Here is a 15,960-nt window from a genome sequence, read left to right as displayed (position 1 = left end):
TTTCACTTTTGAGATTATAACTATTGTTACTACAGGTAAATAAATATTTACGAAATAGTCCATCAAACAAAATTTAAACCTTTTCTAGCTTTTTGTAGCATTTTTAATTTTTTGAAAATATAAAATAATACGGGAGAGAATATGCCACTTTTGTGCCGCATACAAGGGACGAAAAGCAAACTTTTTATCCCGACGAGAGACAAAACTAAATTCGCAAATTTGGTTGTAGTTTGTCAGGGTAGTATGGAAATTTGAATTTCTATTTTCTCTAACTGAGTACAAAAATTCGAAATGGCATATAAAAATTTGAAACACATAATAATGGTTTTTACGTCTATGCCATCAATCGTCAAAAATCGGATGATTGGACTTTTCTGGTGACATTAATAGGCGCTCCACATCACTTGCGATTTATAGAAAATTTTTCATTACAATGCTTAAAAAATATAGGACAACAACCACTGCAACGTTTTTTTTTATACTACTGCTTATTTTTAGTAATAACTACTAATTAAAATCATTTGAAACAAAACTAAGCAAATATATATATATATATATATATTATATATATTATATATATATATATATATATATATATATATATATATATATATATATATATATATATATATATATATATATATATATATATATATATATATATGTATAACGTGCCTCGACAGTGCTGGTCATTGTCACACAAAAATTTATATTTTCTCATACAACTTGGTGGCTTTGAGAAACTATGATTTTCTTTACGTCGGGCATAAATGTCTCCTTGAGGTTGATTTTCATATCAAACAGCTGATATGCGGTAGAATATTCTCTGCAGTCGGTGAGGATGTGCTTAACAGACACAGGAAATTGACAACTTTGGCAGACAGGACGACTTTCTGACGACATCAAACAGCCGTGAGTAAGTTTCGTGTGGTTGATGCGGAGTCTTATTATTGTCACAGCTTCTCTCCTATTTAAAAAGTTTAGGGAAAGGTGAGAAGTAGATGGGTGCGTTATGTAATGTTGTAGTACTCTTGAATGAATGAAGTTTTTCAAGTTAGTTTTCAGATCATTGACAAGCTGAACTGGGTGTTCAGGAGAATTCTTTGTGGCTTCTTTGGCATGGCGATCTACAGATTCGTTTCCAGCAACTCCAGTGTGCGATGGAAGCCATATGAGAGAGACTATTATATCAAGAGCAATGAGAATTTGATAGATGTCGTTGTCGTCGTTGTAATTGACTGTATGGATGAAAGAGAGTCAGTACATATGGCGATATGTTTATGGGGAGGAGAGATAAATTTGAGAGCTTGAAAGATTCTGTATAGTTCCCTAGTGTAAACACTACACGTTGAGGGTGAGCGGAAAGAGCTTATGAGTTCGTGGTTTGTAGCAACCGACACCGGATTCAGCTTTGGAGGCATCCGTGTAGAGAATTAGGTCGAAGGATTTTTTATGCAGAATTTCTAAGAATGCTTTCTCCGCAAGGACGCTAGGTTATTCATGTTTATTCTTATTGGTAAGTGAGGTATCTACTATGGGAATATTTTTGGTTCAAGGGGGAGAAGAAGGCAAAGAAATTGGAGAAGTAAAAGAGAGGTTGGTATTTTGGAGTAGAGGTGCGAGCAATTGAGGGATAGAATTTACAATTGTTCGTTTGTACGTAATTGTTAGTAGGTACGGACGTGGTGGTAAGTAGCGAATTGACATTGATTAAAAGGATTGGAAGATACTTTAGCAGCGTATGACAGGAGATGAGATTGTCATCTTAAAGACAGCGATGGCTTATTAACTTCAACATTGACACTAGCGGCGGGGCTTGAGCGAAAGAAACACCAAGGCACAGGCGAAGAGCGGTGTTGTGTACAGAGTTCAATAAGTCAGTTTTAGATTTGGAAGCCGACATATAGATAAAACAACCATAGTCAAGCTTTGAGCGTATAAGAGCTCTGTGAACTCTTAGCAGTATAGTTTCGCTGGACCCTCATTGAAGGTGGCTGAGGGCATTAATTATGTTCAGCCCTCTTTAGGCAACTTCCTTTTATATAATGAATATGGTGATTCCAGTTGAGTCGAGAATCAAAAGTCATACCAAGGATTTTGCACTGATTCACATTAGGTAGAGGGGAGTTATCAAGAAAATGTGACGTGAGTAAATAGATGTTCTTCGAGAGAATTTTATCAGCATGGATTTGTTTCGAGAAAATTCTAGGTACCCTCTACCAAGATCCCCCATCTTTCTTGTAGTAGATTCATTGTGTTTTGGAGCAGTTGGCATGTAGAGGGGACGTATTTACCATGGCAGTATAGGATTAGGTCATCAGTGTATTGGACATATTATACGGGAGATGGGAAGTTATCACACAACTCTTAGTTAATTTAGTATTGCACATCTGGATATAGAGTCGAAAGCGTTTTCAATGTCGAAAATAGTTGCAATGATGTCTTGATGGTTATTCATTGCAAAAGAGGTATTTGTTTCCATTAGAACAAGGTTGTCATGTGTAGATCGATTACGCCGAAAACCCGATTGTGCATCAGGAATAAGTTTGTATTTTTCAAGGAACCATTGTCTGCTATTGAATATTTTTTCAAGGAGTTTGGAAGTAGTGCAAGTGAGTTGGATTAGACGGAGACTTACGGGATGATGTGGATTTACCTGCTTTTTTAATTGGGATGATTATAGAGTTATGCTGCGAATACATGACACAGACCGTGAAGCCAGTCCTGTTCGGCTCTAACACCTTGATGGCATGTTTTTATTACATCGGCGATTTGTTTATATCGTTTTTTTATATTATTTCTAGGAAGGCTAGGAAGCTAGGATTTTTATTTTTTTGTTTGTTTACGTTCTAGAATGATTGAGAAATTCTCTTTGGGTATAAATACTAGTCTGTTTGTGAGCTACAAAATTAGTTGATAATAAAACTCATAGTGAACAGAATTGGATAGTAAACAGTAACCGGTGAATTTGAATAAAGTATAAATTAGTGAATATTTGATTATATAAGTAGTGTAGTTGAAAAGACACAGTGTGTATAAATTCATCTCACCAATAGAAATAGTTTGAATAAATAAGAGAAAGAATTTGTTATTTCACATAACTCTCTTTATTTTAGCTGTTTATATCCATTCTGTCTGCTCTCCAGTTTTAAATAATTAACAGAGTAATTACAATGAATAATTTTATGATGTATTTAGTTTTATTGGTGTATAAAATCTCTAATATTTTCATTCCTACTTGAGTTGTTTCGATCGTTTATAAGGATATGAAGACACTTTTACACTTATATACGTAATTGTATATTTTAATATTTTGAAGACCATGCGTTTTGGTAATTAATGAACAAACTGCAACACAGAAGAAATCATAATAAAATTTTTCAATAGAAAAATTATCCTTATTATAAATTTGAAAGTTTGACTATTTGTTTGTCCCTAGTATAAAAAGTTTGTCCCTAGTAGTAGTTTTCCTCATTGTCCACAATTATTCACTAACTTATGTCGAAGTGATCTCTACAGCTTCGACTAATTGCACTAGTACAGTACAACTGTTGCTAAGGAAACTTTAGCTGTTGCTGACTACATATGATATGCTATTCTCAAAAATATGAATAAATTAGATTACAGCTCTAATTTCTGAATTTCAGCTATGTAGGTATAAGACAGAAAAAAAAACATGTATTTACTAAAACCTGGCAAGAAAAATAAAATTACCCCAATGGATTTCGGAACACACCGGAGCGAAGGGAAATTAAGTAGCTGATAATATCCCTAAGCGGAAGCAGACAAGCTATTCATGGGACCCGAACCCTTCTATGGTATCAGCTACAGAACAATGGGAAAAGCACTGAAAAAGGAGTTAGATAGGAGTGAAACCAATTATTGGAACAACCTACATGAGCTGAGACAGACAAAGACTCTCCTACTAAACTATAACCAGAGAACATCTACTGAATGTATCAACCTAAGTAAGAACAATCTACGAATACTAACAGGAGTTCTATCGGGGCACTGTCACCTCAACAAACACCTAAAGATGCTATACCTAGCATATAATACGGCATGAAGATTTTATTGCACAGAGGATGAAGCCTCTATCCACATTCTCTCGAAGTGTGAAACACTAAGGAATTCCAGAGCATTACACCTGGCAGCGCTTGAAACAGATAACGAAGATCTCTGGCAATTAAAGCCATACCACGTTCCAGACTTTTTGAAAGGAGTGGAGTTAATGGATTAGCTGTAAAGATGGGCTCTCCAGTATCGCAGCAAAAGAGGCGGACACAATAGATCATTTGAGTCACAGTGTATACGAGACCCAAAATCTATATTTAAATATACATACAAAGCCAGGCTCAGACGACTTGTACTTGTACAATTATTTGTTACTTGTTTGTAAAAATTGAGTCAAAAGGATCACTTGCCAAGTATATTAGTTAGAAGGCAATTGAATCATAATAAATTGGACGGTATTATACACTATTATTTAGACAGATGCACTTAAGTGTATTTGGACTTGGAACTTATTATACCTCGTTAACTTGCTAGAACTGAATATTAAATTATAAAACGTAAATAGACTAGTAAAATATACATGCCTGTAAGGGCGTTTGGTTTAAACAAGGTAACAGACGTAAACTGAGCCCTCTTTTTACCTTTTTCGTTTTTTTTTCTGGAAAACGAAATTTCAAAGCAACAATCATAAAGGAAAATAAATCTTTTGCAAATAAAACAAAAGAAGAAACCATTTCAGTTCCAAAGTATCTTTATAAATAATCATGGTGATTCGGTTATTGCCATCCGTTTATTCAGTTTTTTATCTTAATAATCACATGCTGACAAATCTTGCCGCAATGTTTTTTAACTGGTGTAACTGTATTCTGGATAATCTACTACCTTGCTGTATTACTTCTAATGTCGCAGCCCTGTTCTAATATAAACTATAAATTGTCAACAACAGCTCTATCAACTGATTATTGTTTTTGGTTACGTTAGGCTTACTCTTCTTATTCACTGCTGGAACTCCAACTAAAAAACTAGGAAAAGCTCATCAATCGGAAATCTATTAATCAAAAAGTTTATCTACTTTTGCAAAGTGTCAAAATTATGTACAATTTTCACACGTAATAATTGGCTGTGACACGACATCTGCATTTTACAGGAGGTGTATGTGCTGAAGTTTTTAAAAACAATCATTCAATTCGACAAATAGTTATTACCAACGACAACGAAGCTCTTAAAAATTTTTTTTAGATATGTATCGATATGCATGTTTCGATAAAACACTAATAGTAAAAAACAAGCTCATTCGGCTTGTCTTCCTCCAACTTCAGTTGCTACTCATCAAAATATTTTTCGGGTATGTTACTAAGTTCAAGTGTGGCTTGGTTATCAGCTAGGGCTGGAAGTTGGTCAACAACAAAATCCAACCCGTTCAAACTTTACTCCCACTTCTGCTTCTCTGACATGTACACCTTGTCAAGGCCGGCCTAGCATTGAATCACCAATAGTAGAGGATCTGTTTGATTCCAACGAGGCGACATCGCTATTGACACAATTTACATGGACTAAGAATTAAAATGAAGATGAAGAAAAAGAATAACAACAAGGAGAAGAGGAACAAGAAGAAGAATTTAAAAATTCAAACGTTTAAATTTCATAACTTTTTTTAAAATTTAAATCGCTTTTATCTTTTCAATCTCTGTTAATTTCCATTATTTTGCAATAGTGGCGTGGAAACGTGTGCATATTATGACGATTACAACTTTTCGAATCATTAAATCTCAGAAATAGTGGCTCGCAAGAAAAAAAGTATTGATATGTTTTTTGTAGATAATTTTATGATCTACAATTTCTCTTTGAGGTACTTTTACAATAAAACTTACCATTTTGCTGAAAATCACGAAATACTAATTTTCTTTACCTTTGACTTTGAATAAAATTTTTTTTATACCCGGGATGATGGGGAACATTCAGATTTTTTTTAATTATATTTTACTGATTTTTAGCTTGGTGGGAATGAATGTAACTTCGAATGTTAAAATTCACCGGACTATAATAGAAATTTTGTCTATTTTTAAAAGAAAAAAAACTTTGTGCGCTTTGAAAAGAGGGCACGGTCTCACTGATGTAAATAAACAAAATTGTTTGATATGCTCTTTCGTTTGATGTTTTGCTTATATGTGTAGATTTGAATGTATACAATCTATATTATGAAGATGATATTCAATTTAAAAGATACCATATTCTACGAGAGTGACAAATTTTTTTGCTAGAAAGGGTGTATATAGAGAAGTTCTTTTTTTTCAGGAAACCAGAGAAGCCTTGGATAAAGACGGAAATGTTGATAGCTCATTAATAGAATGGATAAGGATGGGAACTACAGTCGCCACCAATGCTCTTCTTGAGAGGAAGGGTGAAAAAATGGCATTCATTATCAATAAAGGTTACAAAGATATACTGTTGATCGGAAATCAAGCAAGACCAAAAATATTTGATCTAGTGAGTAAATTCTTGTGTACTTATTCAATACCTACATTTTTTCCAAAAATGTGTTTTTCCTATTAACTGTGGGACATTTTGCTATACTATGTCAATACTCCATTTTTTATTTAGTCAACATATATCTATTAATTAAAAATCAGTTTGAATGATATTCAGTAATTTCTGCATGTGAATCAGTTGAATTTTCTAATATAAGACTTGTGCGATAAATTTTATCGCGATTGGTATTCTATTGTCACTAACAAAAAACAAAGATCATAATTGAAACGAGCAGATATTTAGTATTAAATTTTTACTAAGAAGTTGTTCGATACGGTTTATTTGGTATATGTTTTGATTCGTTTTCATATACATTGAATATGGAAACTTCTTCGCTTGAAACCAAAGTTTCAAACGCCAGCCAAAGGGTACCATAAGGGATTAATAGAATGGGCAGTAACGAAATTTTGTACTACTACTTTTATAGTCTAAGAGCTGGGTACATAAAAAAGGTTGTCATCGATATATAGCTGATCCTACTACAAATGGATTTAATCGAGTAGCAAAGTTGAAATGAATTTTTGCCAAAAAGTTGAATTTTTAGGCAACAAATAGAATTTGCTTAATGCTGTTAAGATGATGGATCAGCAAAATAGGCATGTTTGAAGAAATTGGCTTATCTGTTGTTTTTAGCTATTGGCGTTTATTGTTTGTTGTCAATAGAATATGGAGTCGAATTTTGAAAAAACTAACCACATCATACGTGTTACAGCATCAGTGTGGTTAGGTTAGGTTGTTTTCGATGGCATTACAATAATTTTTCAGAGTCACTTCAGAAAAATTGTTTTCAAAAATGATTTTCATTTGATCTACCGCCATTGTGAAAGATAGATGTTTGGCAGACGTGAGCTAAATCATAACGTCAATCTACAAAAACTGAGTAAATTGACAGATCATATTCAAATACCATTCTTTGCGTTTGCCTCAGAGTGAAAATATGGTTTGTGACTCATCTTACAGATCTGAACTCGCATTGGTAGTCTCCAAACAAGTTTTCTCCATATTCTCTCAAACTTTTATGCATGGCCTTAGCCATTATTTTGTGAATCTTTTCAAGTAGCGCTTTACCTATGTACTTTCCGCATTCATATTTTTCCGATCTTGTGCATTTGTACTACTATTGCCATCTTGTACGCTTCTGTTTTTGTTTCTTGTTCCCGTATATTCCTTATTAAATGATATATTCTTGTCCTTAGTGCAGATCCACCGGATTTGATTTTTTATTTAATTTTTTATATATATGGTCCTCTGCTTAGCTTGCACTTTATTTTATCTTATCTTATTTCTTTATAGAATTTCTTCATTTCTTTACTGAGAAAATTTTCTTTTATGCGCCGTATCCTACTCTTAATCCCTTTTCGTTTCTTTGCTCTACACGTCTTCGTTATTCTTTTTTCTTCTTCATGACGTATTTTATATTTATCTGTTCCGTAACATTTTTTGTTTGGCTTCATTTCTCTTTTCAATTTCTTCTTTACATTTAGCATCGAACTATTCGTCACTTTTTTCCTGTTTTATTTTCCGTGATATTATTTTACTTGCCGCATTCTTTATAGTTTTCTTCAAATGTTTCCATTCGTCATTAATGTTTTATCTCAGTTGTTCTTCTAGGTTCTTCTTCATATTTTTTCTATGTAGTTTTATCATCTATGTAGTCTATTTTCTACTGTTTTCATTGATCGACTTTTGGAGCTAACCATGTTCCTTTGTAGATTACTGTGTGTTCGGACTTCGTGGTGGCAATAACAAGTTCCATCATGAGTTGCAAAATCAATCAGTCTTTTACCGTTGTCATTTGTTTCGTCTTGTTTGTTATGTTTTCTTATTACTGGTAGATATATGTCCTCTCTGCCAATTTTTGTATTGATCGCCTTTCACTTTCTTTGGTGTCTTTCCTTGGCACTTCATAATATTTTTCTTTGATTTCACCTTCTCCTCCTTCGGTTGGTGCATGTATGTTCGATATGCTTGTATTCTTCTATGTATATTTATTTATATCTATTTATAGTTTCAAAAAATTATATGAAAATGGTTTTCCCACCAATCTGATCAATTTGAAAATAATTACAAATTCCAAACCGTTTCAAATTTGTTACATTATAGTATTTGGAAATAAATTCTGAATATTAAAGTTTAAATGCACTTTATCTAAATTTTAGAATATTCGACGACCAGCAATTCTTTACTCACAAGTTGTAGAAGTCGACTGTCGAGTGATACCCGTATTGGAAGGAAAGTGCAAATTAGGTTCTCCCACGAATGGTTGGAGAGTTGTAAAAGGAAAGACTGGCGAACCTTTCTACGTAACTAAAGAAATTGATAGAGATGAAGTGAAGTCCAGTTTGATGAAATTGAAAGAAAATGGAATTGAGAGTATATCAGTGGCGTTGTTACATAGTTACACTTTTTACGATCACGAATTAGAAATTGGTGAAATAGCCAACGAATTAGGTAATTTATTCCAATACCCTATTTAATTTGATCAAACTTCAATTAAATAACGAGTAATTGTTAACTATATAATAAACATTGCATTTTTAAGTCCAGATGAAAATTTTCATTTACTAATAATGGAAATAGTAAGAGAGTCGCGAAGTATATAAATGTGCGAAAAACTTTCTCAAAAGATGTATATACAATGTTTATGAAAAGTTTTTGAACCATTATATATAAATAGTGAACTGAGGAAACTAAATATTCGAATATTGAAGTTCTCTGCTCTATTCGTAGAATAAGTGATGTAAAACAGAACGATAGTTGGCGCAGAACATTTTCTAGTAGTCTTTTATCAAATTAAGGGCTAGCCGCCGTTCAAAGAATGACTTACGGGGTGATATTAAAATTAGTCGTTTCATAAGATTATTTGGTTTATTGACGATTAACGTTTCGTTGCTTTTTATATTGAGTTTTTCATATTTTGACATTAAAAGAAGCAAGTTATATGTTCTTCTTCTTATTAATTTTTAAGATATCATGATCTGTTAGTTTTGCAGGTTCTTCTGTATCAGATCCTGGGAGGTGGACTGACAGCTGTCCATTCTTCTCACGTGGGCGTACGAGTATCTTTTTCTTTGTCTGTTCCGGGGGCTTTTCTGTTTCTCAGTTTTTTTTTTATTTTTACCATTACCTCTTCTTCATTTAGTGATATTTGATGATTTGTCGCGTAGTTTTCTATGCTTATGGCTTCTTCGGTGTTATAAAGTTTCCTGAAGTATTTTTCCCATACGTCTTTGGAGACTTGTTTCGTTTGTTGGCTTTTTACTGTTCTTGAGCATCTTCCACACTTTCTTCTTTGCTTCATATAGGTCATGATCTATGTCGCTTGTAAATTTTGTCCAGTGATCTCGTTTTATGGCTTTGATTCTGACATTGATTCTATTTCTCTCCCCTCTGTATATTAGGAGTTATTCTCTTGTGTTGGTGAGCTCCTGTATATAAGGTAGGATTTCTTTTTCTGTTGCGCTCTTTAACATAGCAACAGAACCAGGTTTTTTTGCTGTTATTGGTCCAATTTATGTTGACTTTCCTTCTACCAACAGATTCTTCGGCTGCTTCGACGATACAAGATTTGATTTTATTCCAGCATCTCTCCACATCGCCCCCCAGGGTATTAAGTCCTTTCAGTTTTTTTGTTAGTCGGTTCTCATATAGGCTTCTCGTGCTATCATCTGCCACTAATTCAATATTGTACTTTTCGATGATTACTGGAGTTTTTTTGACCCTGTGCGTTTATCCGTGGCTCGTTTCTTGCACAGAAGTCTACCAGGAGTTCACCTTTTTCATTGGTTATATCTTCATTTTATATTTGTTTTATGCCCGGAATTACTTCCTTGCCTATTCTGGCGTTCAGATCTCCGAGTATAATGATTTTATTCGTGGTGCTTAGTTTGTCTATAGTATTTTGTAGATTTTGGTAAAATGTTTCGCTCTCCTCTATGGGTTTACTTATATCCGGTGCGTATGTGCTTATTAGGTGTTTCTGCATGTGGTTGATTTGTAGAGATATTTTCAGGATTCTGTTGTTAATGTAGTCTATGTTTTCTATACATTATTTGCATTACTCGTGAAGTAGAATTCTCGATTGTGCTCGTTCTTGTTTAGCTCTTCCGCTGTAGGCTAAGATATAATCATCATATCTTGATGTGCCCTGTTCTTTCCTCTTAGTTTCTGATAGAGCGCATATGTCAATCTTATGTTGTTTCATTTCGTTAACAATCTCCTGGTCTCTGCCATTCCACGATGTTATATTCCAGCAGGCAAGTCTTGTTGTGGTGCTTTTACGTCTCCTAAGTCGTATATTTATTTTCGTAGCGTGTGTCGTCATAGTATGGTTCGGATCGGTTTCCGAGGCTATTCCTGCAGTTCTGTGAGCAGTATGTTTCTTTTACCTCAGGCAGAGTGCTAGCCTAGCCGGAGAACCCTCCTCTTTTTACCCGGGCTTGGGCCGGGCTGCATGATCGTTGAGCTACTCAGTACACCCAACAATCATACAGGTAGTGTTAAAAATTGTATGTTGAAGTGGCAAAATGTGATCCCCTCTTGTAAAGAGAAGTTAAGGCCACTCTTCTCTTTCGGAGGAGACAGTTTTAAATATACTGCCGACCATAAAATTGAAATTATTGTGGAAATTTCGATTTTTTTGGTTGTAGCTTAGCTTCCTAACTGATTGATTCAATAAACAAAAAGCTTTTGTTGTTGGGATAAGCGTTTCAGGAAAAGAGGTCCTCTAACCTAAATTTATACAAACCATTATGAGCATATGACGTTTTATCTGTCTATTGTAAATTGTTTGTGTAGTATTGTCACCGTCGATGTATTGTAATGAGCATAAATTCTGTTATTGCAGTATGAATTGTGCCGGCTTGAGAACATGGCCGCAGTTAGGGCGAAACGGCAAAAAAAGTTGGTGTCTCTCGAGTGTGTAACGAGTATGGCAGCGGTACGAAGAGACTGGTTTGCTCTTGGAAACACCTGGATAAAGACTACAACAGCAAGAGATGATAGTTTTCTCGTTTCTGGTGCTTTGAGGAACCGATTGGTTACGGCAGTTTCCATTGGAAATCATCTGCGAAAAGTGTGAAATGCCAACATAAAGAGTAGACAATCAGGAGGCGACTCCATTCTGCTGGATTATTTTCTCTGACTAGAGTTACTGGAACGCCTCTTTTCTGTGGACACTGGATTGCATCGTTGACTTTTGCACGAGAATACCTTGCTTGGAAAATAGCGCATTGGAGTTGCGTGTTGTTTTCCGAGTGATCGCGATTCTGCCTTACGGCAAGAGATATGCCCAAGCGTGTCTTGCCGAGCGACTTCTATTTGGTGGAGGATCAGTTATGGTATGGGAAGGCATATCTTTTGACGCACGCACGGAGTTAGTTTTTATTGAAACTGGGACGTTGAGTGCGCACAAGTATCTGACTGAGGTTCTAGTATACCATGTTGTACTGTTAATGGTTGTCTTTGGAGATGACGCAACCTTTATGCGTGATAATGCACGGCCCCACACTGTTTGGCTAGTTGCAAAATATCCTGACGAGGTTCAAATCACGCATTCTGTTTGGTCTACTGCTAGTCCAGTCTTAAATCCTATTGAAAACATTTCGGATGAGATAGGGACATATTGCCAGAGGAAAAAATTCTCATTTTTCAACGAAAAGCCTAGCAAAGTAAAATTGTTCATTTTCATTATTTAGCATAAATTGAAATTAGACATTTTCATTACTCCCAATAAAGTTTAAATAACAGAAACTTCTTTTTTATTCAAGCAAACAGTCAGGAAACTACTTATGCCGCTAGTATATTTTCAATATTTATAAAGGCAAAAAAATACGATAATATATATTTTAAAAGTATAACGTAAGAAAAATCTATTATATTTGTTCTGTTTTCCGAATAAGGAGAACGTTCGAGTTACCACTAAATTGAAAAGGCTTTACTAAATTTTTCTCATAGAATTCATTAAAAGAAAACAGTAAACAATACACATAAAAGATAAAGGTAAGATATATTAGAATAACCTATATATTTACCTAGAGAAGTTCATTATTCTTGCTTATGAACGATATAGTCGGAGGCCGGCTGTATAAATGACCTATGGATCAGATACTTGGAACATTTTTGGCGTATGAAAAATAAAGGTATAGAGGTGTTATTGTAATTTATGAAATACATCAAGAAAATTTATGTCAAACGAAAGTCGAGAAGCTCTATTTATTTGCTGCCCTGAGTCGACCACCATTAAAAATATATTTTTTAAATTTATCATAATCCATCGAATACATTGAATCTTTGAAGGATACCAGCAAAAATATTTGTTTCTTCTAAACAGGATATTCTTGTAGGTTAGATTTTGCAGTTGAATATAACTGATTTTATGGCAATACACTAGATCTTTTTCATGCAATCAAAAAATGCACTTAGTTCAATTTGGAAATAATAGATTATCGCCTTGTCCGATATCTAAACAACCGTTAAAGCTGATAATTCCACTGTGATAAGTTCTAGAGAAGTTAAATGAGTTAGGCAAAAAGCATATACTCCTATTACTTCCGGTACGTACATAGGAAAAATTAGGTTAATAGGGAAAATGGTAAAAAATAGGAAACTGTAATCAAAGATGTTGTGAATGTATTGACTCTATATAAATTTTATATACATATATAAATATGCGTTTTGCTGTGAAACAGAGATGAAGATTTATTTTATGTGTAATTGTAATTTATGAAATACATCAAGAAAATTTATGTTAAACAAAAGTTTTTGACGAGTAGAATAAAAATGTCAAGCTTTATTTATTCGCTACCCTGAGTCGATCACCATTAAAAATATTTTTTTAACAATTTATCTAAAGCCATCGAATACATGAATTTGTTTACGATTTTCTGAAACTAGAACCTCTCAAATGAAAAAATTGGTCATAGGAGTATATGCTTTTTGTCTAAGCCATTTAACTTCTCTAGATCTTATCACATTGGAATTTGGTTATCGGACAAGGCGATAATTTCTTCTTTCCAAATTGAATTGAGTGCATTTTTCGATTGAATGAAAAAGATCTAGTGTATTGCTATAAATTCAGTTATATTCAACTTTAACGGTTGTTTAGATATCGGACAAGGCGATAATCTATTCTTTTCAAATTGAACTAAGTGCATTTTTTGATTGCATGAAAAAGATCTAGTGTATAGCCATAAAATCAGTTATATTCAACTGCAAAATCTAACCTACAAGAATATCCAGTTTAGAAGATACAAATATTTTTGCTATCTGGTATCCTTGGTTTTGCTTTTAGGTTTCAAACATGTTTCATTGTCCCATCGAGTGATTCCAATGGTGAGAATCGTTCCAAGAGGTTTTACATCTTGTGCAGATGGCTACCTCACTCCACACGTTAAAAAATATGTCAAAAGTTTTGCCAAAGGCTTTAAAAATAAATTAAAAGGCACTAGAGTATTGTTTATGCAAAGCGATGGTGGTTTAACACCCATGGAAAATTTTAATGGAGCAAGAGCAATTTTGTCTGGACCAGCTGGTGGTGTAAGTGCAATAAATCATTTCAATTGATAGTTCATATGTTAACCAAGTTGAAATTTTTGAAACCGGTATTCACACTGAACACACTATTTACTACAACTTCCATACCAACACTGTGTACTCGCTTTTTCTATTATTTATGAACGTTTTGTATATGCAGTAATAAGAGGTTTTTGAAAAAATCTTATTGTAAACATTGGAATGATTTTCATTTTCACATTTTTCCTCCTTTGCAATAATCCATTCATGAAACTCATATGAAATTATCTTTAGTAAAATTTCAACATTTTGAATTATTGATTCCTAATTCTTTAATATCATTTACTGTCTGCTCGAGTTTTCATTCTAGTTTCTAATCAATCCCAATTCAAGTATAATTTTATGATCATTTTATTATTTTCAGCTATTGCTTACAAATCTCCATTATTATCACTTTATTCTTAGCCATATAAAATTCCTCATGTAATTTTTTTAAAACGCAGATTCGTCTTCTTACAGTTGGTCTTTAACCCCATCTCCCATTCCTGTTATTCTTTCAATTATGATTGCTCCATCACTTTCATTTTTGTTATAATTATCAATGTTAATACTGCTTCACACGTTTAAAATATCAGAATATGAGACCAATGAACATTTCATACTGGTTCTTGAGATATGTTCTTTACTTGATTAACAACTTTGGTAACGTAGAACTAACTCTAACTCCTCTCCTAAAATAATATTCATTTTTAGGTCGTTGGATACGCAGTTACTACATGGCAAAAGGAAACTAATTTGCCTGTAATTGGATTTGATATGGGTGGTACTTCTACCGATGTATCTAGATATGCAGGAAATTATGAACATGTTTATGAGAGTACAACAGCGGGAGTTACTATACAGGCACCACAATTGGATATAAATACTGTAGCTGCTGGAGGAGGGTCGATGCTTTTCTTCAGGTATGCAGGGGTATTCATACAATATCCATATCAAATACCTATAATTAGAAGTGAAATATTTTTAAACATTCACTAAATACTTGGATTTGAAACAAAATATACAACGTATCTGATGCCTCATTTGTTGTAATGCAATGCTCAAAGTTTTACCGTGAGTACCATCATCTTATTTGATTTGATAAGAAATTTATCATAATATATTTTCATCAATAACTATAATTAGTAATGGTATTTTGATCACAATGTGTTTAATGCCACAAATTACGAGGATATATTGGAAAATTCTTAGCCTACTATAGAACCAAATAAAATTTCAATGTCAAAATATTTTATTACTCAACATATTCTCCTCTTAATTGGATACATTTATTACAGCGAACCTGCAACGTCTCTAGATCTTCCAAGAAAATGTTTCTTTTTTTTTCCTTACATTCAGGTATTTTTGTTATACTAGATTTTTAAAAAAGTGGTATTTACAAAATTAGCAGTAATGATTGTGGTAGGGAGTATTCTGAGTAAACTAGGAGTTCTGTTATTGTCTAGTTGAAGATGAACCTGGATCAATTAAATTGAGATCGGACAGAAAAGTTAGGCAAGAGCGAGCACCCTACTTATATTATATCGAATAACATTATTAGATATGAGAAATATCAATAGAGACAAAGGATCTGATCCTTGCAGTCCACTTCATAGCTCATCATTTGGGAATTAAATGAGAAAATGTTCCTTTGAAGCGGGCTTGAGTATGTTCATTGGCGATCAAATTCAATAAGTCAACTTGTAAGTTTCAGTATATATTTGAGTTTTGAAAACTATAACTTGGTTATTGAAATCAGTGCCAGACAGTGTAAGTAATTGTGATGTAGAGTTATTAGTGATTAGCAGTTCCAGAGTTTCCAATTTGTTTGTAATCTATTTATAGCAATCATTCCAAACTTCGGCA

General features: G+C 33.6%; 1 protein-coding gene across 3 annotated transcripts in view; it reads left to right on the top strand.

Moving 5' to 3' along the window:
* LOC130891806 (5-oxoprolinase) overlaps positions 1 to 15,960 on the top strand; it is a 189,028-nt gene that overhangs the window by 18,677 nt on the left and 154,391 nt on the right. For all 3 annotated transcript variants that reach the window (XM_057796782.1, XM_057796784.1, XM_057796783.1), the window contains exons 3-6: positions 6,310 to 6,501; positions 8,703 to 8,994; positions 13,835 to 14,079; positions 14,809 to 15,017. In XM_057796782.1, the coding sequence (XP_057652765.1) occupies positions 6,310 to 6,501; positions 8,703 to 8,994; positions 13,835 to 14,079; positions 14,809 to 15,017 (938 nt within the window). The remainder of the gene's footprint in view (positions 1 to 6,309; positions 6,502 to 8,702; positions 8,995 to 13,834; positions 14,080 to 14,808; positions 15,018 to 15,960) is intronic.

Source organism: Diorhabda carinulata, chromosome 3 (genome assembly GCF_026250575.1).
Source record: "Diorhabda carinulata isolate Delta chromosome 3, icDioCari1.1, whole genome shotgun sequence".
Classification (NCBI taxonomy): Eukaryota; Metazoa; Arthropoda; class Insecta; order Coleoptera; family Chrysomelidae; genus Diorhabda; species Diorhabda carinulata.
This window is presented reverse-complemented; position numbering and strand designations above follow the sequence as displayed.